The following is a 25271-nucleotide window of genomic DNA, read 5'->3' on the forward strand; positions in this document are numbered from 1 at the left end:
GTGTGTGTGTGTGTGTGTGTGTGTGTGTGTGTGTGTGTGTGTGTGTGTGTCTCATAAACAGACAATAGTGAAAGTAATTCTTGAAGGGAACAGTTAAACATTAAGTACAGCTGATATTACAATCATTTCCAAAATATAAACAGGTTTCATATGCAAGTGAGAATAATTAAGTATCATCTACAAAATATATATACCAAAGCTCACCATAATAAAACAGTTCACAAAGAGAATGGAGAAAAAAAAAAATCACAAATGGTCACTGAAACCACACAGGATCTTCCTGCGTATGCAAGTATGTGTGTATGCCCAGACATAAAAGCCAGTCAAGGGTATTCCTCTACATCAAACTTGCTGTTACTTTGAGATGCAAATGAATTTTTCACTCAAACATTTTTTATTTTATCCTGGTGAAGAGACACAGATAAATGGCCTCCAGTGGGCTCATTTAAGACTCGTATGCACTGTTTAGGGTGCAGACAACTATTTCTTATCAGCTCCTTTATCTAACTGACAAGAATAACCAACAGACTGTGATCAGCATTTTTATCAAATCCAGTCTCTTTGGATATTTTTTTCATGTACTGCATATGGATAAAATAGCATAGTACTGTTATCTCAATATATTCTAAAATTAAATGTTATATAATCTAAAAAATACCAAAGCCACTGAGTTTTAGATCTATCAGTATGATTTTTTCAATGAGCTTTGTATCTCTTACAAATACATGTTTGAAGTGACCCTAGATAGTCCTGAAAATGCATTGGACCATATTATGCCATCAATATTTAAGCAAAATTCACTTTTCAAATCAATGGGAAAATTTGTTTAACCAATTATGGCACAATATGGCTCACTGAGAACATAAAAAGCAACTCAAATGGCAAAATAAGTAAATTATCCTGGACTAACTAAATAAAAAGGTAACTATAACTGTTTACATATCAGTGTCATTACTATCATTCGCCCACATTGTATACGTAAACTAATAATAATTGAGATTTTTACTTAAAAGCTAACATGTTGTTTAGCCAGGTAAAACTATCCACTAACAAAAATGCTCTAAGGGTTGTCCCAAGGTTAAAAGGCTTGAATGTGTCCACATAAAAGTGTTTTTAATTATGCAAAAATACAGAAGCTTAATATGTCTGAAGTTGATCACTGATCAATAACCTCTAGCTCAAAACAGCAAAATAACCTTATGTTTAGTGATAGTGCATTTCTTTCCATCTTCATGTTGCCTACAACACTATCGACAATGCACTCCAACATTCTGTAAGGCTTTCACTTCCATCTCCAACAGATACCCAAACGTAATGCATAGCCCAACTTCAAACTTAGACTCTAAAATAAAACGTTAGCAGTGATCTCATATACTTTTATGTAACTTATATCAACCAATCAGCATGACTGACTGACACACATGGCATGCATTTGGGAAGTCACTCAGTCTTAATACCGCTGAAGTCACTGCTAAGGTTTGGTTTACCTCAGTGGATCTCTCTCAGAGAGAAGGGAGAAAGGGCACTGCATGTGCATGGGAATCAGAGGGAGAAATGGTGCTGTTGAAGCCGATCCTGCCTATGTCAAAGTGCTGGAAGAGTGTGTAGAGGCTGTGCTGTGCCTCAATAAATTATTTGATTACATTTTTTTCCCTATTTAAAAGTTACTGAAAGTAAATACACCAAGAGTAATCCTCCATGATTAGCAGTGACAACATAACCTGTCAGCCTGAAGGAACCTTCCTGAAGCAACCTTTGTTACCAGTCACTTTCCAAAACAGTCCATAGGCCCTCATGGCCTTCCAGAAATTGGATAGAGCCAGAAGCAGTGGCAGGAAGATGGAATGTGTACCTTCATTATACCAGCAGATCTGCTTATTGCTCTCCCCATTTCTTGCCAGGATGAAACATACCTCTCAGCCTTCAAACATGTCAAGGTGGTGTGCCTGTAAATGTGATAGCTACCATCTTGGCCAACACCAGGAGTTGAACCATTGACCTCCAGAGCTCCAAGCATGAGTTTTTACAGCTTGTGCTAAAAAGCCCATTTTCTCAAGCTGAGAGGTGTAACAGACTTACATCCTCTCTGCATGATTAGGCATAGAGGGGGGGGGGGGGGGGACACAAAACACACATTGGCCAGTGGGTTACACAAGCAAAATGTGTGACAAATGACTGAAATGTGAAAAATGTATTTTGGTTATTCATACCATAATTTAGATCATCACAGTTTTTCAGTACAAAACCTATTTTAAAGTGAAGTTCTCACTGTGCTAATCATATCGAAACCTACCATTTCTTTACATTGTTCAGCAAAGAAGTGAACCCCTTAACCTTCACATCCTTAGCTTAAACAATTACTACTTGAGCTACAAGAGTAATTGGTAGTAATTGACTAGCTAGGATGACTTGATACACACTTTCTCAGGGCATTACACAACTACACCGCTACCTCGATATAATGCGACCCGATATAACACGAATTCGGATATAATGCTGTAAAGTGGTGCTCCAAGGGGTCGGGGCTCCGCACTCCGGTGGATCAAAGCAAGCTCAGTATAATGCGGTTTCACCTATAACACGGTAAGATTTTTTGGCTCTCAAGGACAGCGTTATATCGAGGTAGAGGTGTATTTACTCACTAGTCAGCAGCAGAATATTGTCAGCCAAGAATCCTGGATTCTATCCCTGGCTCTGGGAGAGGAGTGTGGTTTACAGTGGTTAGAGATTGGATTATCCTAACTGGTTTAGTCATTCTGAAAGGCAGTGTGGTGCAGTGGCTAAGAATGGCATCTGTTGTGTTAGAGACCTGGATTCTGCACCTGCAGAGCCTTGTATGAGCAGTGTCTATTATTTTTTCTTAGTGGGATGGGGAGTGTTCAGCAGGTCTGATCTTAACTATTTTCTAAGTTGGGGCTGATGGCCACAGTTAAAAATAAAAATAGTGAATTGCATGGGAATTTAAACAGCACTTTGAAGATATGAGATTTGAAATCCTGATTCATTATTCTCCATTATGGCTAAAAAGCTATACAATATTCCATAGACAAACACTACCAATGTATAATTGATATTCTAGCCATCAGCACGAGGAGCAACAGTGTGGCCAGAGCACAGGCGTTTTAGATTTCTTGCAAAAGGAGTACCAAAAAAGAAACAATCCAGTGAAAATTTGACAAACTGGATGATTTTTAAACTCATTTTTTTTGTATCAATTCATTTTTTTTAATCAAACCATCATGGAAAATTCAAGCTGTACTCAAAGTTTATATGCTGTGTTATGGTTTTGCCATTTTAATGATTTTTTCCAAAATAAATGTTTAAAGCTCCTGTTAAAACTGAACTCATACACAGACCTAAGTACAGTACAGCAACCATTGCACCACAACATAGAAAAGCAGCAGTTTAAATAGAGTATAAATTAATGTGAAGAAAAAAAGGACTATTAAACTAATGAAGATCTTTATTTCTAGAGTAATTCATTGAATATTTAAACAAAATTATTGAAAGCAAGACCCTGACTACCTTGTATAGACAAAGTTCATAAATGACCTGATCAATAGTTGTTTTTTAATCCACACTTGCACAGCATAGTGTGAAAGGGCTTGCCTAGAAATCACCATACTTTATCAAAAACTGACGGGATTAGCTTTAGTTTCTCACAGGCCTCTCTAGATTGGTCTTGGCTAAACAATTCTGACTGGTGACTTTATATCCTTCCAGTCCTTTGAATGACCACCAGCTCTCCCTCCTGGTGGATATGTGTCACCAATGGCACTGGGAGAGGTTGTGTCACCGGGAAGAGGAGTGAGGTGCTTTCTGTAACAGCCTCATGCTGTCCAAGACACACAAGAAGGAGACCAGGTCAAAGGTTGGGTATAAGCCACCATGGCGTATGGTGCATTTGGGGCTCCTGTTCAGAAACAAATCAGCGTATTCTGCCTCCCGAACTCCAAAAGCCACAAATACAATATGATTCTTATACGTGAAATCAAAATTTTTGTAGGGCCTCATGTAACTTCATGAGATGTATCTACTCAGACAACCACCTGAGGGCAGGTCATGGCCATGTACATGCCATCCTACATGCTTCCTTCCCCCACTTTGGTGCTTGACACAAAGGCAGAGCCTCACCACATGTGGGTTCGACACCATAATTTGGGATTAAGTTCCATAAAGAAGTTCCCTTAATTGGCCTTTTTCTAGGAAGGAGAATGTGATCCTAATATAGTGTGCCCTAGATCTGTGCTCAACAGTTTAGCACTGTTATATCCAATCTCTACCACTGCATCAGTGACCCACTCAATGCCCTGCACTGTGCTTAGGTTTGTGGTAAAGTAGGAGACTAACCTATTTTTTAGGTTAAAATTGCATCAAATTGCAAAGGTTGCAATGGAATATGAACAATTAGCATGAACGTACCCCTCACCCTTCTGAGTAATACTGTACTGCTCTATCAAAGACAAACTGACAAGAATGTCAGTACCAGATTCATACACAGATGAAATCCATCGTCCCTAAAGAATCTTGGGTGATCCTTTCATATCTGTTCACAAATACTGTGATCTCAAACCTATGTTTGGATACCTACTGATTGACAACTTTTCTTGCATTTATCTACTTGTGCTGGCCTAATGCCAGCACACCAAGCCTTCCTTGGAAGCACCTCAGACCAAACCAGGAAAGTCAGAAAACTGCTGACTAATGAGACTGAAATTCTCTCTGGCCTAAGATTAGAAGGCCTACTCTCATTCCTGTTACACAATTGCTTTTACCTGAGAACAATGAGAATCTGCATCAGATCTAGAGGCTCTACCCTTGGAACAGAAAGATGGAAGCAGCTGATCCCAAAACTTTCTGCAAAGGCTATGGCAATGATGAAGTACAGTCTGAGCCACAACACCTAAATGCAATCTGATTCTTATACGTGAAATCAAAGGGAATCATGGATTTTTAGTGCCTCTTAAAATCAGGCCACTTTTTAAGGTGCCTAAATATGAAGTGAAGTTCTTTAAAAGGAGGTTGAGGCCTGGAATCTATTCCTAATTACTTAGTGCCAGCAGCAATGTAGTCTTCCACTCAGCCAACAGCAATTTTTTATTTGGAATTTGAAATATTGATTTAAGTGATTCTAATGGCTGATAATCTGGTGGACCCCACTTGTACATCATGTGGTAAATAAGCAAAGCAAAAGATTTACATATACTTCACACTAAGTAGTTTAGGAAACACACAGAAGACTATTCCACCCCGATCACCTAACATTAAAATGGAATCATTCTCTTAACAGCAAAGCATGTGATTAGTTCACCAGAGATGTGCTATCTACAAAATTCAATGATTTGCACAAACCAGTCCATACCCCAAGGATAAATTATCTATTTACATTTTCATCTTTAAAAGCAGCAACATCCAGGAACAAGAGCAAAAACAGTTTTGTAGTAACTCTAGTAACTGTGTTTCTTTGAGATTGTGTCAGTGAACTCTATCATCCATGATGGGATTGTAGTTCCTGTTCTTTCAGCTGGGCCTTCTAGTGAAGAGAGCATAGCTGTCAGGGATGGTCTAGATAACACTTAGTCCTGCAATGAGTGTTATCTCAAAGTCCCTTCCAATCCTACGATTCTATATGATTCTTGCTACTGTCTCCTGTTTGGGTCTCCCCTAAATCAGCCAACCATCAAGGTAAGGGTAGACAGGAATGCCCTTCCTTCTGAGGAGTGCCAGTACTACTTCCAGGCACTTTGTGGAGACTCTCAGTGCTGTGCAGAGTCTGAATGACAGTACTTTGTATGGGTACTGATTAGATGTTGTGAATCTTAGATACTTCCTGTGGGCCAGATGGATGGCTAAATGGACGTATGCACCCTGCAAGTCAAGGGACATGAACCAGTCTTGAGTCTGAAGAGATGAGATGATAGAGGCAACCATTAGCAGCCTGAATCTGAGGTAGCATATATATTTTTCAGTTTCCTCAGGTCTAGGATAGGACAAACATCCCCTTTCTTATCTGGGATGTGTAAGTAACAGAAATAGAAAACTCTTCCCCAGTACTCCTGTGGTACCTCTTCTACAGCCCCAAGATGAAGCAATCAGGCCATTTCTGTTCATAATAGTGAGTCCCTGAAGAGAACGGGGAAGGACAGTGGGTGGAGATATTATTTGGAAATGGATAGGGTAGCTGTAGTTGATGATATCTATCGCTCATTTGTCAACTGTAAAGGCCACCCAGGCCTGATGGAAAAGGACAAGGTAATTCTTAAAGGTGGAGACAGGCTCCAAATTGATGGGAGCATTGAATCAAACTGGAGTCAAATCTGCTGCTTCTTTAGAGGGAACCAGTTTAGCTGAGGCAGTGGAAGACAGGCACCCCTTTGAATACTTGGGCTTCTTTCTTTGTGGGTATTCTGGTTGTCAACCTCAGGAGCAGAATGATGTCTCTGCTCTACTGGAGGTGGTACTTGTCAGGGTTCCTATAAGGGGCCAGGATGTAAATCCCTAAGGACTTCAGCACTTCCCTTGAGTCCTGAAGAAATAGAGTGCTTTCATTTGTTTTCTGGTGGGAGAGCTTTATTCCCTCCAAGGGCAGGTCCTATATGGTGGTATGTACCTCGTGTGGTATGCCAGATGCCTGGAACCACAAGGCCTGTCGCAGTGACTGCAACATTTAGGGAATTGGGGTAAAAATCTGTCTGGGGATTGGTCTTGCTTTGAGCAGGGGGTTAGATGACCTCCTGAGGTCCCTTCCAACCCTGATATTCTATGATTCTATCTATTAAGTGAGGAAACAGTATTTGGGAACCAGGACCTGGGAGTTCGCCCCCAGGATAAAGTGAAGTTGATAAATATGCTTTGTGCCCTAAAGGGTCCAAATTTATTTTTATCTTTACATGCATCTTTCATAAACTTCAATTTTTCGTGTATTACCAAAACAACCAGAGATCCTGAGTCTGGACTGGCATAAGAGTGTTCAAAAACCTTTGGGGGCACCTGATATCTCTTCTCCGCTCTTTTCACAGTGGGAGGAAGAGTGGCCAGTGAATGCCACAATCCTTTAGCCAGTTCCAGGATCCCCTCTTTAATAGGGAGGTCAATACTAGCCAGCATTGTCATGCTCAAGATAAAGAGTTGGCTGAACTTCTCTATCCAAGGTCTCCACACTGTGGGACAGAAAATCCTGAAATGCTTTAAAGCTATTTATCACCAGTGCCGGGACTGGTGTCATTGTGTCATCTGGCAATGAAGACAATTTCTTGAGTGAAGACAGACAGATCTCTCTTGCTCCCAGAGGGCCTCTTTGGCTCAACTGTGGGTGGCTTGGTTAACGATGCCACTGTGGAATGGGATCTCCTTCTCTTTATGGAAACCTGGGAGGGAGATCTGCTCCTGGATGTGCATGATGATGGTCCCCAGTAAGGCCTTTATGTCCAAGGTGGCATGATGTATGGGTGTTGGCCTGGTTGAGATTAATGGCACTCATGCCCAATCTGGGACAGAGTTCTGAATCACAGCTACCTGGTGCCCTCCGTGGTGTCACTCTCTGAAGGGATCTCTACTCAACACTGGCAACTAAGGCTACTTTTCCTCTTTGAATGGTGGTGCTGTCAGATGGTGACACACTGGGGCCGGTTCCAGTGCTGGCCATCTCTTCAGCACAGGAAACAACTCTGGAGGTCCCTGGTATCTTTTCTTCTAGATTCCTCTAGTATGTATCTTGGGCCCTTGGTGGGGTCCATCATGGTCAGCACCAAGTCCTTCATTCACTGTGGCATTCCCAGGCTGGGCGAGGACTCAGATGATCTGTCCTTTGAGAAGTGATGATGTGTGTCCTCCTTCTGGGACTCCCTTCACATTTGAGCTATATTTGGGCTCTATCTGGCTCCATGAGTGAGCATAATCTTTATTTATAGGGACAGGTATTGATTTTACTGCCTGGGATGCTGGCACCACAGCAGTCAGTGCAGGTTCCAGAGCTGAAGCTATCAATATTGAGGTTTCTGATGCTGCAGACTTCGCAGATGTTGAAGTGGTCAGTGTTGAAGTCTCTGTCCCTGAGGGTGAGCTCTCCATCTTCTTTTCACTGCCCAATCCCAGGGTGTGATGTATGCTCAAAGGAGCACTGGCTGAAGTTGGTTTATTAGGCTTGCCTGAGTAGCAACAGTCACCTCTGGGTCTGAAATGACCTGTATGGAATGCTCTGGCAAATGTTGCTTGAGCCAAGCATCCCTGGATTTGTAGAACCTGACAGAGAAGGACTTGCACACGGAGCATCTTCTGGGATGTAGCTCTCCCCTAGGCAGAAGAGAACTTTAAGGGTTTGGCATTTGCCATTAGATGTGGCCGTTGTCATGGAGCCCCTTGCTCTGCTGTACACAGAAGTGTTCAGTGGAGTAGGAGTCTCTGGTAACTTTTCTTCCCTTTTTCGGGGATGGGGGTGAGGGGATGGGATTTGTCCAAATAAATGGAGTGTGAAGATTAAGATTTCTTCACAAGTCTCTAAGAAAAGAAGTGGGTTAGGCATTTGCTAGATGTCGTATCTCACAGCCACTAGTTGTAAGAGAGAACGAAGGGAGGGTCATAGCTTCTCCAACCTTTATGCCCTCACTTAGGAACATGAGGAGGCACAGGGCACATATGCAGCCCTGACACTGATGTTCAAAAGAATCCGATCTTATGCACATGAGACACACGTACACATACAGTGGGATTGACACTAAAATAGCATCAAAGAAGAAATGCCCATTATTGAAGTTTATGCTAGGACAATGGGACAGGTACATTGTCCTAGCATAACTCACCAAAAAAATCTATTACTTCTAGCCCACGTATATTTTTCTATCCGTGGCTCCCACATACCAATTAAACACCTCAGTTCACTGAATGTGCAAGCTATTTGTTGCTTTTGTACAGTTGGATGGAACAGAAGTTATTGCACCCACTATAAAATACAAACATTGCAGATATCTAAATAAGATGATTTATCCCATACTGCATGAAAATGATAAAGAGTAAAACATTATGATGTACACATGCACCTGAAGTGAAGACAGATGAGGATTCAAGAGACTTTTAATAATCCTCCTCTAATGAGGTAAATTTATAGTCTTACAAAAGTGGTGTGTACCACATAAAGAAGTTATCAACAGCCCAGCTTACTTGTGCATTAAGGATCTTAAAAACACTTAGGGTGGATTTTCATCCATAAAAAGTCCTCCTTTGGTATCTCAGAATTTACCAAGTAGTAGTTATTTCTATATTCTCTCTCTATACCAAGCCCAGGGGCACATCACAATTTATTGCCTGAATTGAAGGAGGAAAAGGAAAAAATGTACTTTTGGATGATGGAAGTAGTATAGAAGATGGGAATCATTCTGGTATAAAACACTATATGCTACATAAATAAAATATGTACTGCTTATAAGTAAAATATGTAATGTTCATTCCTAACCATAACCACATCTTAAGGAATAAACACTCAAGTTGGAGCGGGATAACTGACAGGTGGTATGTTGCTGGTATTTGTCAGGAGTATTTGCAACACTGACAGTAATATTAACCACAATCCATTTCAGTTGCTTTGGTTTATCATTGTGTGACTGATGTTCAAACAATGTCATCAGAAGCTGCTTATATAAAGTGTGGGTTTAACCTATACATTGCAGTTATTTAAATCTGTACTAACTGAGCAGAACTAGTTAATATATAAACAAGGCTGTCACCTAGGTTTGTCAATCAAAGTGATAAACATTTAAAGTTATATTTAGGCATGGATATAATAGGTAATAAATATAAACAGTGTACTATACATACTTTAGTGCCAAAAAATCAAACTGTTTTGAACATAAATTCACTGACCGATATATTATTTCACATTTTAAATTACAATTATTTCAATGCATTACTTCATCAGACTAATACTGTAAATTCAATAATGTAGATGTACAAAAAACAAAAAAAAAAAAGGTAATTAATAACTTCTTGTGGACCAATACATTTTTTACAATGTACAAGAGGTCCAAAATATCCCTTCTTCAGGTAACCTTTGCCCAAAGCTTGCATTTTTATTTGTTTTGATGTTTTAACAAACATTTACCTTGTTTATTCTTTTTTTCTGTATCAAAATAACTACAAACATTCTGAAGTTGTATTTGTTAAAACCATGTGAATGTTAAATGAAAAATGTTACTAGAGCCCCATAACTTGAAATATTTTCAAAAGTCTTTTACAGGTTAAAAGTTCATAATAGTAAAAATTAATTTATGCTTTGATTTTTAATCTTCCTTCCCAAAATTAAAAGAATGACATGTAGTGCAAGATCCATAAGGTACTGTCTTCCCATATTATCTTCCATTACAATAGTGGTTATTAACAATATGCTGCTGGTTAATGCTGTTCGATCAATTACTGTGAACCTACCACCAGAGAGAAAGAAAAGGTTCAAAATATAACCTATATGTGGGCCATGCAGCTAGAAACATCTATACAGCAACCAAGATCTGAATTACTGCATCTGTAACATATAGATGGCATATTCATTCTTGCTGTATCTGTTGCAGAGCAAATCAAAAGCACTGGCATTCATCAGAAACAGCACTTAAAATTTAACAGATAAAGAAGTGTTGTCTGATCAACAGCAGTTAAACACTGATAGGTAAGGGAAGATACATGTTAGGTATATACATACACACACTATCCAAATAGTGAATGGGAAACAACGGCAATAAATCACCACTCAAGGGTAAAACATTACTAAGAATTTAATATGTTGCCTGAAAGTGGGCTTACAACATGAACAAGATTACTTTTACTTTTTCTTTTTTAATTAACACATTACTATTTTCCCTAGATAGCATGTCTATCTGTTTTATTATCCTTTGGGATTATTTCTTAAAATATTCTCAAATGCTTATGCCCAGGACAGTTAAGATGTATGTCTAGTACACAAGACCACCATTCCCTTTGGACTTGTATTATTTGGCCATCCAACCAGGAAGAGAATTCTTTGGTTTACCCATGGCTAAAAAAATATTTAGCAATCTTCAACATCACTTTCACCAAAAGTAAACAGACCATACCATCACTCAATGCATAACCAAGAGTGATCCCTAAGAGTGATGGGGGCTAGTATAGTGCCCAGCATAAATTAGAGCAGCTTTAGGGTTGCTTTAAGCTGCAATGGCAGGTAATAGCCTCCAAAGGGACACTAGCTGTGTATTCTCAGAATACGCTTCCCTCGGATACAACCCCTCTATATTGGAGGTATAGTGACTGACTGTGCTGACTTTATGCTCCTTAAGGATTTTTCCATACTTGAGAAGTCCTTAGCTACCCAGTTTGGGTAGCTTTACAATACTTTTGTGCTGGAAAAGTGAAAAAAAGTTTCTCAGGAGGCACAACCTTGCTCATTAGGTCAATGCTGAATTGGAAAACATGGACTCACTATAATTTAAGTAAGCATGATGGACACCTGACAATAAAATGAGATCTTTCAGTTCTCTGACCACAGTTATAAAAGCACTGGTCATACCATACTTAAGGATAAGTTCCATTTTGCACTTAAATGCAGAGATTCAACTTCTATTTTATTAAGAAAAATACACTCGATCCTTCCCAAATTTATAGTACTTTAAGTACAAAATGAATTTTCTGAGAATTTACAAGTAAAACTGTTAGTTTATGAATTAAAAACTGATTTAAAAAATTTAGTATCTTTGCCAGTCTTTTCTTTGTGCCAAAGTATCTTAACAATAGAAAAAGAGACATTTCACATTTTCCATATAGTTAAAATTAATTGAAATATTGAGCATATGTTATATTTGAAGAAATTAGGTTATAATTAAGAAATTAATAATGACTGGTATCAATTTGTACGATTATATAGCCTACAGAGAGGCTCATGTAATTCTTGCATTTGCCTTTCTAGCATCAGAGGTAACTCAACCAATCACGACCCTTTCCTCTTCAATTAATTTGCATGAAAATAATCTGTTGGTTGTAACAACTCAGCGGTATGAGAGAGACTGATCACATGCACCAGAGTTCTGAGTGACAGATTAGTGTCCAACTGTCACTTCTCAGTGAAGTTTCCCATGGCACTTTTATCTTGGCTCCACTGCAGACTGAGGTGACACTTGTAACACTTGCCTCATGGAACCCAGAATAAGTCATTGTGTCATTTCTCCACCTTAGCAAGAGAAAGCATTGCTGGAGCTTAAACTATATGACAGCTCCCTACTACACCAGTCTGTCTACCTTACCAGCAAACTCCTCAAGACTCTGTCTATCTAAACTTTACCTTGTAGGGAACATTCAGTGAACTCTAGTTCTCAAGCTCACCTGAGACATCTCTCTATAATATCCAGTCCCTCTCACTGGACACTCATGGAAATTAAGTCCACTGCATCCAAAAATACAGTACGCACACACTGGCCTGTTAGCCCAGCTGAGGACACACACTTTGCTTTAATACACAGTACTGAGATGCTTTATAGTAAAACTAAGAATAAGTATATTAATAAAGAACATAGATTTAAGTGATACTAAGCAAGAGAAAAATAGAGACAGGTATAGTTACCAAAAAAAACAAAAAACCAAAAAACAAAAAACCCACCCACACATTTTCTAGTGTCTAAAACTTAACTTTAGCAAGTGCAATCTTTCCCTAAGCAGCTTCTCACTTACATCAAGCTATGAGCATGTCCAGCCCTTCAGACAGTAGGATCCACCATTGACAAAATCAGAAGGTGCTGATTTCTTTGTCCTTTGTGACGGATAACAGGAGAGTCCCTTTTCTTCAAAGTCCAGAAACCCCTTGAAATGTATTCTTTGAAAAGTAACTCTAGACAAAATTCCATTCCCCTGCTGCTTGTTCAGGCACCAAGTCCCTTCCTCATCCTCAGGTCAGTTTGTTTCTTTCAGTTGGCTTAACCACTTTGTTTACTCTAGATGTAAATGTTCTTTCATTGTCCTTCGCTTGTAATCAAGTCAGGCAGACAAATCTACATTCCTTTGTCAAGGACAGGCTTGTTTATCAACTGCTTCCAAAACATATCTCCAGCAAACATACATAACTTTATTCACAACATGTACATACATCACACAATGATATTTATGATGCCACCAGTTTTTACACGACACCTTACAAGTCACTGTATGGCTAAATATTTTGACAACAGTGTGTTGAGTGTGCCCTTTGCCAGTTGACATAAGTAGCTCTTAGGTTCACAACAGTGGCAGGTAAAACTGAGGCAGGAGCACTACAGTGACATCATTAAGGGAAAATATGATAAAAATTGAATGCATCTTTAAAAGTCAATTTATTTTAATCAGGAATCTAAAATATTTTAAATGGCTTAATCGTAATCACATGATTATTGCATGGCATGACTACAGTGCAGAATTAAGCTTGTTTCAGTGCTTTAACTGCATTTCTTACCTCAATGTTTGGATTTCTTTTAACTGTACCCTTAACTCTCAATTTTTGGGGTTTATGCAGATTGGTTCTGAAATAATTTCAACATCCCTGTAATATTTTTTAGCCTTCAATTAATATGTACTCATAATCAATTCCATTTTAAGGTAGTTTTTCATCTAGAAATCAACAATAAAGTGTTTATTACATTGCAGAAGGATTCTTTCCACAACTAAAATTCCTTCAAAAATATTGATTCTTTAACTTCAAAAGAGTTGTCAAAATATAAAAATCTATGTGAGATTATTTGTGTCAATCAAACGTGTCAAGAAAGAATATAGTTAGCCAAATCAAGTTAGCTAGTCAAATTTATCAATTCTATTGATTAGTATTATAATAACACAATATTGCCTCTAAATTGAGAATGGTTTAGTTTTGCACTTGAAAGATTCCTCCCTTTTTGTTTTGTCTAAAGAACAGAGTGCATTCCTCCCTAAATTTACAGCACATAAACTGTGGGCAAAGCCTGACTTTTTCTGAGATTTTCAAACAGATTGTTTAATAATTAAACAACTAAAAACAGGACAACATAGTATAAAAGGAAAAATAAGATGTTTAAAAATGTTTTCTCCTGTGTGTCTCACCTTTTTTAGATTCTTTTTGCTATCAGCTGACTGGTTCCTTTTCCTGTACACTTTCCATATAATTAAAATTCATCGTGATGAATATATATTTGAAGAAATCAGGTTGCAATTAACTATCATTTTTTCCTCCAACTTTCCCACTAAGTTAACCAGTTTCCTCTACCCAAAATGGCTGCCTTTTGTGCCACATCCCCAATTTTGGGGATCTGGAAGCAATTTTTCCCTCCAAGAAAGATTGACAAGATGTCTGGTGAGTTGCTTTGCCTTCATTGCAGTTCCCTGGTGGCCCAGTTTTAGACTAATAAAGAATAAAAAAAGATAGCCATTTTAAAGTACTAAGTTCAATAAACTGAGTTCATAAAAGTAACTTCTGACTATTATCCAGTGCAGGTCAGAGGCTCAAAGGCACCTGCTCCCAGGGTAAACGTGAGTAAGAACCTATGTGGTAACTCATGGACCCTATTAGCTTCTAGGAACAAAAAGGAGACCTTAATTGGGAGCAGTACACCTCTTCTGTGTACTGTCATTCCTCATATGAAGGACAGAGGATTAGAAGGTAGGCAAATCCTAGCAGTTAGGGGCCTACTCTGAATGCTGCTAATATGGCATTGTTATTATTAATAATAATTTGTATTACATATGGGCTTTTAATAGCACACTGAACCCAAGTAAATACCTGATATTTAGGATCATGAAAAGGTGGGGGAGGAGCTGGCTTAAAGTTAAAAAGTTAATAAAGTTGTGGAATGCCATTTTAAATCCATCCCTGAGTCTGCATTTCATTCTCCCGAGTGTCATAACTGAACACCATTTTTTCCCGTTGGTATTTTTCCAAATTGGCAGTAGTGTATGATTTTGGCATTGTAGGTGGGAGTAATATAAGAAATATTTCCCAAGAAGTTTTACTGTAAAATATCTATAAACTTTCACATTTAGGAAAATGTTACAGAATATAAACATCAGCAAGCTAAAGTTAGAATTTAGACACACACTCATCTCACCAGCTAGAACTCCAGCAATGCTCATATGTGCACACGAAATCACAAGGGAAGACCTCACAGAATCCCTCAATACTTACTTCTTAATGTAAATTTCTAAATGCAATAATGGGAGCAAACCATACTAACTGTTCTACAAGTAAATTAAGTGATATCCAGCAGTGGTTATGATCAGAATCATCTGACAGAATTATTTTAATGACATGACAAAACTTTGTTGAATGAAGGGCAGTGGATAATGGGATAATTTTTATCTAGATCTCACCAAGACATTCAATAAACTAATGCACTAGAAATTTAAATACAATTAGAATTTTGAGTCAGTCCTATAAAACCAAGGCACACAGAAAACCAGTTTCGAATACTATACTACCATATGGAAGTTAAGGTCTAGTGTATGGAAGTTGCAAATAAATCATATAGTCCATGAGGCTGAATAAATGGAGAGAGCAAATATAAAACAAGAGAGATAATGACTCCACTGTATAAAGCTTAATGAGACCACATTTGCAAAATGCGATATCGTACCCACATTTGTTCACTTAAGAAAGAATACCTTAACAGTTTGAATCAAGTACAAAAAAAAGCAGCAAGACTAATTTATGGGTATGGAGGAAGAGTTGTATGAAGAAAGGCATATCGAATTGACAAAATTCAGTCTCTGGAGAGAAAAAAAGGGTACCTTCATTATAGTAGGTACTTACGGTACCTAAAGGGGACACCCAAAGGGACAGAGAAAATAGTCTTTTTACATGCTGGGAATAAGGACGTGACCCAGGAAATACTTAAGGCATAACACCATCACAGGATCTACCTACTAAGAAGAAGGGATTTTCATCAAAAACCAAATGAACGGACTTGGCTCATCTTTAGTCCTTACCGTCCATGCTTTTCTCTGTTGGTGTTTCTAACTTTAAAAAAATGTTCAAACTAATTGCATGTATGTTCTACAACTGAAGGCATCTTCTATTAAAAACAGTCTTAAAATATCATCAGTGGAAATAATATGCATATCAATAACTCGTTCTCCCATAAAACACAGTTGGTCCTCTACCTATTAGCAGTACCTGTGTGTAAATATGATATTCTGCTAATGGTTGCACATTTAACAATACTAATATATCTCACAAACATGGAAAAAGATATGTACAAAAAATTTAAGCTAGTGTGACAGTTACTGAAAACATATCTCTGATGACAAATACCTTTGACAAATCCCTGAAGTTGCTAGGAAGCGTAAGGTCCAACTCTTCTGATTCATAGTTAGTGATAACCCAGGGGAATACGGGATACTGATTTAAGTCATTGTAAGTACGTCCTGGTGAAAACAAAAACAACACTTTATTTAAAGGCAATAGTTAAACAAAATACTGACCCTGGAGATATGATTTATTATATCATTTGATAACCACCACAAGAAATGCTTTTTTATTATAAATCTTTTACAATTGCAATGTCTGAATTTTCTTTGTTGAAAAGGATATGAAAAAAAGTTTTATTGGATTGCTAGTATTCCATTTTAAATATTGCAGTCCATTCAACTTTAATTGTCAACTCTCTTGCACGCTATAAAAAGTGACAGTTAAATGCATTCAGTTTTATATATATTTTTATTTTTTGTACAGATCTATAATCTAATCTTCTAGGCTACTCTAAACTGAACTGACTATAGGAATAGAAAAGGCCAATGACCTTTGTGCATAGAAATAAAGTGGCAGATTCTCCATCCCAGCTGTGCAACACTTGGGTGCACTGGAGAAGGGAGAGGTGCAGATCTTAGATTTTGAGCTGCATGACACTGGCACAAGTTAAAGTCACATCCACCAACTGTCTGTCATCAGAAAGTTCACATGCATAAAGGGAATTCTCCACTAACCATATGAACACTTAAAAACTTAGACTGGAAAATGTGGTCTGAAGTATTTAAGTTTCATTTCTACATTTGTGCTTAATTTAGTCTATCAGTTGGACTAAACTGGTGAAAACAAAATATGCTACCAAAATTATTTCTAGTTCTCATTTTGATGGATACATTGCAAAGTTTTAGATATGTTATTATGTTTATATACCATGAAATTATAGTCTTTGCTTTTCGTTGAATCCTAAAAGTTAGATAATTCAAACCATCTTCCTGCCAATGCAGGATTATTTCCAACACATTTTTTAGTGTTTTGTCCAGTTTTCTTTTAAAAGTTTCAAGTGACAGTTTCCACCACTTTCCCAGGGTGACTATTTCACAGCCTAATCTATCTCATTGCCAGGAAATGGTTCCTAATACTCAGCCTAAATTTTCTTATCTTCATTTTATCCCATTACCCCTAACAATAACACAAACACACCACATTACATATTTTTCCTAAATATATAAATGAAATTTACACATTTATATATTTATATAGCTCTTTACTATTCCCTTATTAATCATTCCCTTCAAAGTCCCCTGAAAATTATTTTTGTTCTTCTATGAACTCTCTCAGCTTCACTAATCTCTTTCTTGCAGAGTGGGATGCTTCACACAGTACCACCTCCTGGCTGCCTCGGAAAGGAGTAGGTTTACATTGGTCAGGATACTGGAGCTTCCAGAGCCCATTCTTATAGACAGGCATAGCCCAAGTCCATAGCCAAGCTTCAGATTCAGGCCTTTTGAAATGCCACCTTGCCTGATGGGTGTAGGTGTGTGTTTAATAAAGGTAAAGAGAGCCTTGCTAACCCAAACATGAATAATTTAGCCTTCCTTTTGTTCCATAACATTATCATTTTTACTCCTTCTAGTTTAAACAACAGGTACCACTACCTCACTTTGCTCTCTCGATATTGCATTACAAACCCTTTCCTCAGCAGTAAGGATTTTGGCCCATGAAATCATTCACTGGATGCACAAAATTTGTGTCATGGATCCCAAGCTAGTTTGCCTCAGGAAAGAGTTCAACTCATCTCATTTGGATGGCAAGCTTGCAATTAAATCACCTTAATCATCTCATTTATAAAAGCTGCCAGCATCTTGGCATCTGTGAGGCAACGATTAATTAAGGCCAGATTGATTTATGAAATGTAGGTGTTGAGGTGTTTATTCCTAGCCATCATTTCCGTATTATCTAGGTCTGGAGCTATGCTAGCAGGTCTTTCAGTGTAGTCTAAGCCACATATAATGGTGAGGGAATTGAGGGGTTTCATAATGCTTTGAGAGCAAGATATTTGGGAAAATAATATTCCACATAGCTGTCCCAGCCTGTGTTCTTCTAATGATGTGCTGTTCTTTTATCCCCGACAACTTACTTCAGCATAGTGTCTTGCATTAAGGCCTCGCTGGAATCTACTGGAATGGGATATACTAAATGAAGCATACACTAAGCATAGCTAAGCAGGATTTCAGACACTAGAGCAGGGGTTAGATCAGCTCCCTGACTGAGGAATAAATCAACTGTGGGAGGAGATGATTGGCCTCCCAACACTGCAGTGGTTGTGAACTTGGCAAACCCTTTCCATATAACAATGACATTTATTGCCCATGGGAACATTCAGTCTCTCCAACTGAGGTTCATGATTCATCAGCAAACATGAGATTGCAGTCATGTTTAGACCTTGGGATTAGGTGAGCCTGTTTTGTCATAGGTAGAGCTAGATAGTTTTGTGAGTATTGAAAAGAGAATGGTAACAGCAAAGAGGCCAGTATCTCCTCTCTGCCTTTCCACTACTGCCAGGACCTTCTGCACTTTGGGCTACTCTGTTCAAGTTCAGTTCAATGTAAACTTTTCTTCCTCTGATTATAAAGAAAATGCTTTTTAGGGGAACCTGGATTAACACTGAAATGTTTTAATTTGAAAAAAGTATTATATATAAGCTGCATGGGAAAGGGCCTATTTTTAGAAAGTTTACACAAAGGAGTGAATCTAACACTGAGTCATTATCCTCATGTCCTGAAGAGATTGTGCTACCAGTAACTGATCCACTAATATTTTCCTTTCTGAAGCAGATAATTGAAGGAGTTTACATTACCTGCTATGGTGTTTAGAAACATCAGATATTCAAAGTTTGAAATTTCTCTGTGCTGCCACCGCTGGGTCATATTGGAAGCTTTGAAAATCTGGCGTGGACTGGCCAAAGAAATGCGTCTGGAAAACAAAATCATTACAGTGAGAAAATAATATGAAACCTTTTAAAAAGACTTGAAGCCTTTCTTTTGTACCTATCCACTTTTACTGCAAAACAGAGGAACACTCTTTTTACTTCTGGATTTCATAGCTGTGAAACTTTGGAGAGGGATCATATAGGAATATGAATATTTGAGTGCCTAAAATCTTCTTATGGGAAGAATAAATTGTTATATCATATATAGCATATAGACTATTGTTAATATTTTAGTTTATGATTACTAAATGAGAACAGGCTTGGGGCTTGTCTACATGGCATGTTAAAGGGTGCCAGAAGGATATGATTTGTAAAACGTTCTAATGTTAACATGAACTAGGTACCTTTCGGAGTACTCCAGCAGGTTCTACACTGGGCAATCACAGCACAACATGTTAGAGCGCTTTACAAATCCGACCCTTCTAATGCACTTTGCAAGGCAATTCTCCCTATAATGAAACTAGACTTTAAATCAGATGTAATTTACATCGAAAAATGCAATAACATGTAACTGTAGGCATGTTTTATCTTAATGGTTAAAGTGCTATGCTAGATTTGTCTGGTGACGGTCCAGTTGCTATTTTGGAGATTTCTAAAGTTTATTTTCATGGTTTTATAACCTAATGAGAACAAAGGACTAAAAATCATTTGACAGCTGGATATTTTCATGTGCCATGATCTGAATTCTTGTGAACATTAAACACAAACCTCTATAGTTGGGCAAGCTCAACCAATCCAAGAGGTTGAAATATGTTACATCTACATGATTTATAGAGATGGTAGATTATTAAATAAGAAAATTATTATATGGCATTTAAAAATTTCACCTTAGAATAAAGCCATCTTTTGGTGTCTGTTTCTAAGTCCCTTGAGAATAAAAGACAACAATCAGATGAAGAAAGGACTTTTATTATAAAATCCACTCTCTTGAGATTTAAATGCTGAGCAACTTTGGGGATTTAGCCATAAATAACTCAAGCAATTAAACTATTGGAGTTTGATGCCAGATTACTTGAAGTTTGAGAAAGAATATAAAACTATTCCCTGGAAATTATAAATCAAGCAGAAAAGGGTTGATTCCAAAATTCCATAAAAGACTATTCTATTCATAATAAAAACATCTTGTGACAAAGTTCCTCCTCTATCTTGGTGGGTCCTGCGCTTATTGGCGGATTTTCTTGCCTCAGAGATTCACCATGTGGGTTGGGGAACAGCCCAGAGACCTTCCCCTCTGGAAGAACCCACAGTCCAGGTCAATTGGGAGGTTTGGGGGGAACCCGGGCCCGCCCTCTACTCCGGGTTCCAGCCCAGGGCCCTGTGGACTGCAGCTGTCTATAGTGCCTCCTGTAACAGCTGCATGACAGCTACAACTCCCTGGGCTACTTCCCCATGGCCTCCTCCAAACACCTTCCTTATTCTCACCACAGGACCTTCCTCCTGGTGTCTGATAACGCTTGTGCTCCTCAGTCCTCCAGCAGCACACCCTCTCACTCTCAGCTCCTTGCGCCTCTTGCTCCCAGCTCCTCACACTCGCACCACAAACTGAAGTGAGCTCCTTTTAAAACCCAGGTGCCCTGATTAGCCTGCCTTAATTGATTCTAGCAGCTTCTTCTTAATTGGCTCCAGGTGTCCTAATTAGCCTGCCTGCCTTAATTAGTTCTAGCAGGTTCCTGATTACTCTAGTGCAGCCCCTTCTCTGGTCACTCAGGGAACAGAAAACTACTCATCCAGTGACCAGTGTATTTGCCCTCTACCAGACTCCTGTACCCCACTGGTCTGGGTCTGTCACAATCTGTAAACTCCAGCAGTACAATATTTAAGAGGAATCTAGAATAAGCCTTTACCAGTACCTGTTAAACAGAATAACCGTGGCTCATGTATTTGTTTGTGCTACTGATAAAACATATAAATTGTAAAAGTTTATCAATAATTATTATAGTAAAATTATTAAATTAAATTACAACTGCATATGCACTAATTGTACCTTTAAAGTGCACACATTAAATTCAATTTTTAAGCAGTAAAAACCAAATTCTTAATGAAATATCACAATTTAGTTCTTAATTTCCCTTAAAGCACGATTGTATAACAGTTGTTTCTGTTACAGATCAGGTTTAAAATATGGAGGACCTTTTCTGATCACTGTGAAAACCATGTCCAAAATATTTAACATCACTTAATTTCTTCCCATTCATACACGAAACAAAACAAAACTACAGCCTTCACAAATCTGAAGAAAGAACAGTGATACAATTAACTCAATATTGCCATTTCTGAAGAAAATTCTTAGAAATCCATTTTTTTTTTTAAGTTTTGAAAGTGAGGGAGCAAAATAATTATGACTAAATACACCTGTAAGGAGACAATGGAACCACTTACATGGGACCTAATCCAATTCCCATATACGTGAATGTACTTGAATGGACATGGGATTGGGCCCCTTTGTTTCATTCAGAACATTCTTGATAATCCAGGCCTAGCCCCTTCTAAAAAGACAATCAATTGGGACAAATTCTGGAGCAGTTTTAGGATGCAGACAAATAGCCTGAGATCGCCAAATTCACTTCACCTGTAACCCAAGGTCAAGTTTAAACTTTGACCTCCAAAGTTGAAAGGCAAATGCATCAAATGACTACCTCAGTCTTTCTTCAACTCATACACTTCTATACAGGTGTACAGTTTCCTACTGATGAGAAATTGCCATTTTCAGCTAGGCTGAAGTGTTGTGGAGAGTTGAAGGATGTCTCAGTCAACCTAATATAATTGAAAAGTGCCACAAAAGCTAATCAATCCTCCAACCAGACTCCTACATTTCAGAGAGCTGACAAGCATAAAGGAATGTAACCTCCTTAAACAGGGAAAGTGACTATGTCTTAGCCAGTAAGAGGGCAACTTTCTCCATAACGTGACAGAAATCCAAAACCCTCAAAACTCAATCTCTCTGTTCATATGATTATGTAATAAAGATGAGCTCTGCTCTGCCTTTGAAATTCTGCAGTACAACTAAACTGAAAGAATTTCATACAGCGGGTGGGTTGTTTTGTGTTTTTAAACCATTTAGTTTAAAAAAGGAAGATAATTAAGAAAAATCATACTGTAGCTTATATCTTTCATAGTAAAATACCTGGTCTGTGGTAGCCCAAAGCTAGTGCCAATGCCAACACGTGGTAGACAATTAACCACTTTTTTTACTGTTGCTGGGTCTGGGAAGTTGAACATGATAGCAACTGTGAACAAATAGAACAGTTAGAACATGACATTATTTCCTGTCATTTATAGTAGGCTTCCTATACTAGGCTTCCTACTTGAATTCAGGTGTATCAGATATAGCATTAAATATATTTTCCCATAATATACTGCAAGTCAAATTTTTTATACATTATGAGTTATTTCTTTTTAAAACTGTATTTTTAAAGCTACTTCTAGTTGTAAACACTAGCAGAAGTTTCAGCAAATGTTGTCTTATTAACATTAACACAGCATACATTACCTATAGCAATTTTTTATTTGAATATAATAAAAATTAAAGTTATGTTTATTCATCTCTATTTCCAGATTCAGCTTGGCAAAAGAAAAAGCATACACAGTTTGTATAGTAAGTGCATCATACGCAACTGTGACTTCTGCTGGGAATTTTTATTTTTTAAGCTATTTTTCACTTAAGTGGAATTAGCAGAGAAATATTTAAGATTTTCAACAGGCATTCATTCTTTTTTTTCCTGATTTTATGAAAATATGCTAATGAGTGTGAATATAATGTAACTGGAATACGCTTCATGCAAAAGGTCTCTTGTAAGGTATCATTACAAAGCTTATAATCTACTGAGTGTGGTCATCCTGTCTGTCTGTATGTATCATTCTTGTATCTGAAACTAGAAATATGAAATCTAACTCTGCGGGCCTATTGTAATTATGCAAAGTGTGGGCCATTAATGGTGGTTTGGAATCTTGGTGGCTCCCATCAACCAGGACAATTGACTGTGGATGGCTGTTTGCTTGCAGGGCTTTCTGTGAGTCAGGCTGGGAGGAATGAAGGCTTGGAGTCTTACAGTGACATGTGATCATGTCACCTGAATTGGAATCCATCTTTAACCTGGTGCTTTTCCATTTAGAAGGAGGGGTGGGAACCCAGAGAGGGACAAAGGACTCCCGGCTTTTGCAAAGCTAAATAAGGGGGTGGAACAGAACAAAGGGGGCTGCAATCATGAGAAATCCCCTAGCTACCACCTGAGTGCCCAGACTAGGAAGGCGTCCAGTCTGTGATAGAAGCTTATTGAAACATCTGAGGGTGAGATTTTATCTGTAATCAGTTTTCTTACTGTATTAGGTTTAGACTTGTGTGTTTTATTTTATTTTGCTTGGTAATTCACTTTGTTCTGTCTATTATTACTTGGAACCACTTAAATACTATTTTTTGTATTTAATAAAATCACTTTTTACTTATTAATTAACCCAGAGTATGTATTAATACCTTGGGGGAGGAGGCAAACAGCTGTGCATATCTCTCTATCAGTGTTATAGAGGGCGAACAATTTATGAGTTTACTCTGTATAAAGCTTTATACAGGATAAAACGGATTTATTTGGGGTTTGGACCCCACTGGGAACTGGGCATCTGGGTGTTGGAGAGAGGAACACTTCTTAAGCTGTTTTCAGTTAAGCCGGCAGCTTTTAGGGGACGTAGTTCAGACCTGGGTCTGGGTTTGGGTTTGTAGCAGGCAAGCGTGTCTGGTTCAAACCAGGCAGGGCACAGAAGTCCTAAGCTGGCAGGGAAAACAGACTCAGAGATAATCAAAGCATATCAGGTGGTAGTTCCCAAGTGGGTTTCTGTGATCCAACCCGTCACAACATCCATATTTCATCAGGAAATTGAATTCTTCTATTCTGAGATATCGTATGGAAATAAAAATTAAAAACTATGTGATCTTGTAATGAGATCAGAAGAGGTGGACATTTATGCCCATGTGGAGTTCCATTTAAGGCCCCAATCCAGCAAAGCATTTTGAATATGCTTAATATAGATCCAAAGGAACTACTTGAGTGCTTAAAATTTAAGCATGAGCCTCAATGCTTTGTTGGATTTGGGTCTTAACCCACACAGATCCCATGGTAAGATTAAGGCCAATTTTAAGCTATGATAAAAATTCTAACAACTGCTCTTCCACTTTTAAATAATATACAAATTTCAGAAAAGTCATTTCACCTACAAAAAGTTAACCAGCTCGAGAATATTTGACATGACCTTTTTATTCCATGATTTTTTTAAAAAAATCAGTTTTATTTAAGAAAATGTGTAACCCTTTAGATGTACTTTTTGATATCTCAGTATAAATTACAATATTCGATGCACCGTTTGCAAAAGACTGGCATAGGTACAAAACCTCTAGAAAGTAAATATTTAGAAGGCCTTACATTGCTCATCAAAAGACCTCACATATAGGTTAGTTTAAATTGAAATTTAAAAAGGGAAAATACCAGAACAAAGAACTTTCCTAAAGATATACAAGAGCAATGTTCAACCACTGAGATTTTGAGTCCATTATGATACACATGCATGCTCAAAAAAGGACTTGGAGGAAAAAAAGCAGCTCTGGCCCAAACCAACTACATGAACAAGGCAGCAATCCATACTAATGTATTATTATATCTTAAGGTAGCGCCAAGAGGCCAGGCGAACGCAGGTTCCATTGTGCTAGGCACCTTTTACACACTGAATCAGACAGAGTCCCTGTTTCATAGAACTTAACCTAATCTTAATCTAAATAAACAAATCAGATAGAGGGTAGAGGAAAATGATATAGCATAGAAAAAGAGTCATGATTTGCAAACATCATGTTAGTGCCACAAATATTTTTTCTTTAAATAATTTAGATGGGTTTCTGTTAGGATGGGACTTGTCAAAGAGAAAGATAAAAGAAGGGAAGGAGGACATGAGGAGTAAGCGGATGGAAGGAACTGGAGTAAACAGCCAAACAGCATAGGGGAGAGAATGTCTAGAGCAGGGGTCGGCAACCTTTCAGAAGTGGTGTGCCGAGTCTTCATTTATTCACTTTAATTTAAGGTTTTGCGTGCCAGTAATACATTTTAACGT

At 38.0% G+C, this 25271-nt stretch overlaps 1 protein-coding gene across 1 annotated transcript in view; it reads right to left on the minus strand.

Moving 5' to 3' along the window:
• Positions 1 to 25271, minus strand: part of LRBA (LPS responsive beige-like anchor protein) — a 558096-nt gene that overhangs the window by 165608 nt on the left and 367217 nt on the right. Inside the window, exons 42-44 of the mRNA XM_024207579.3 lie at positions 22306 to 22408; positions 19050 to 19165; positions 16259 to 16371 (exon numbers count right to left, since the gene is read on the minus strand). Coding sequence (XP_024063347.2) covers positions 16259 to 16371; positions 19050 to 19165; positions 22306 to 22408 — 332 coding nt within the window. The remainder of the gene's footprint in view (positions 1 to 16258; positions 16372 to 19049; positions 19166 to 22305; positions 22409 to 25271) is intronic.

The sequence above is a fragment of the Terrapene carolina genome, unplaced genomic scaffold (genome assembly GCF_002925995.2).
Source record: "Terrapene carolina triunguis isolate 2854851 unplaced genomic scaffold, T_m_triunguis-2.0 Scaffold66, whole genome shotgun sequence".
NCBI classification, from domain to species: Eukaryota; Metazoa; Chordata; order Testudines; family Emydidae; genus Terrapene; species Terrapene triunguis.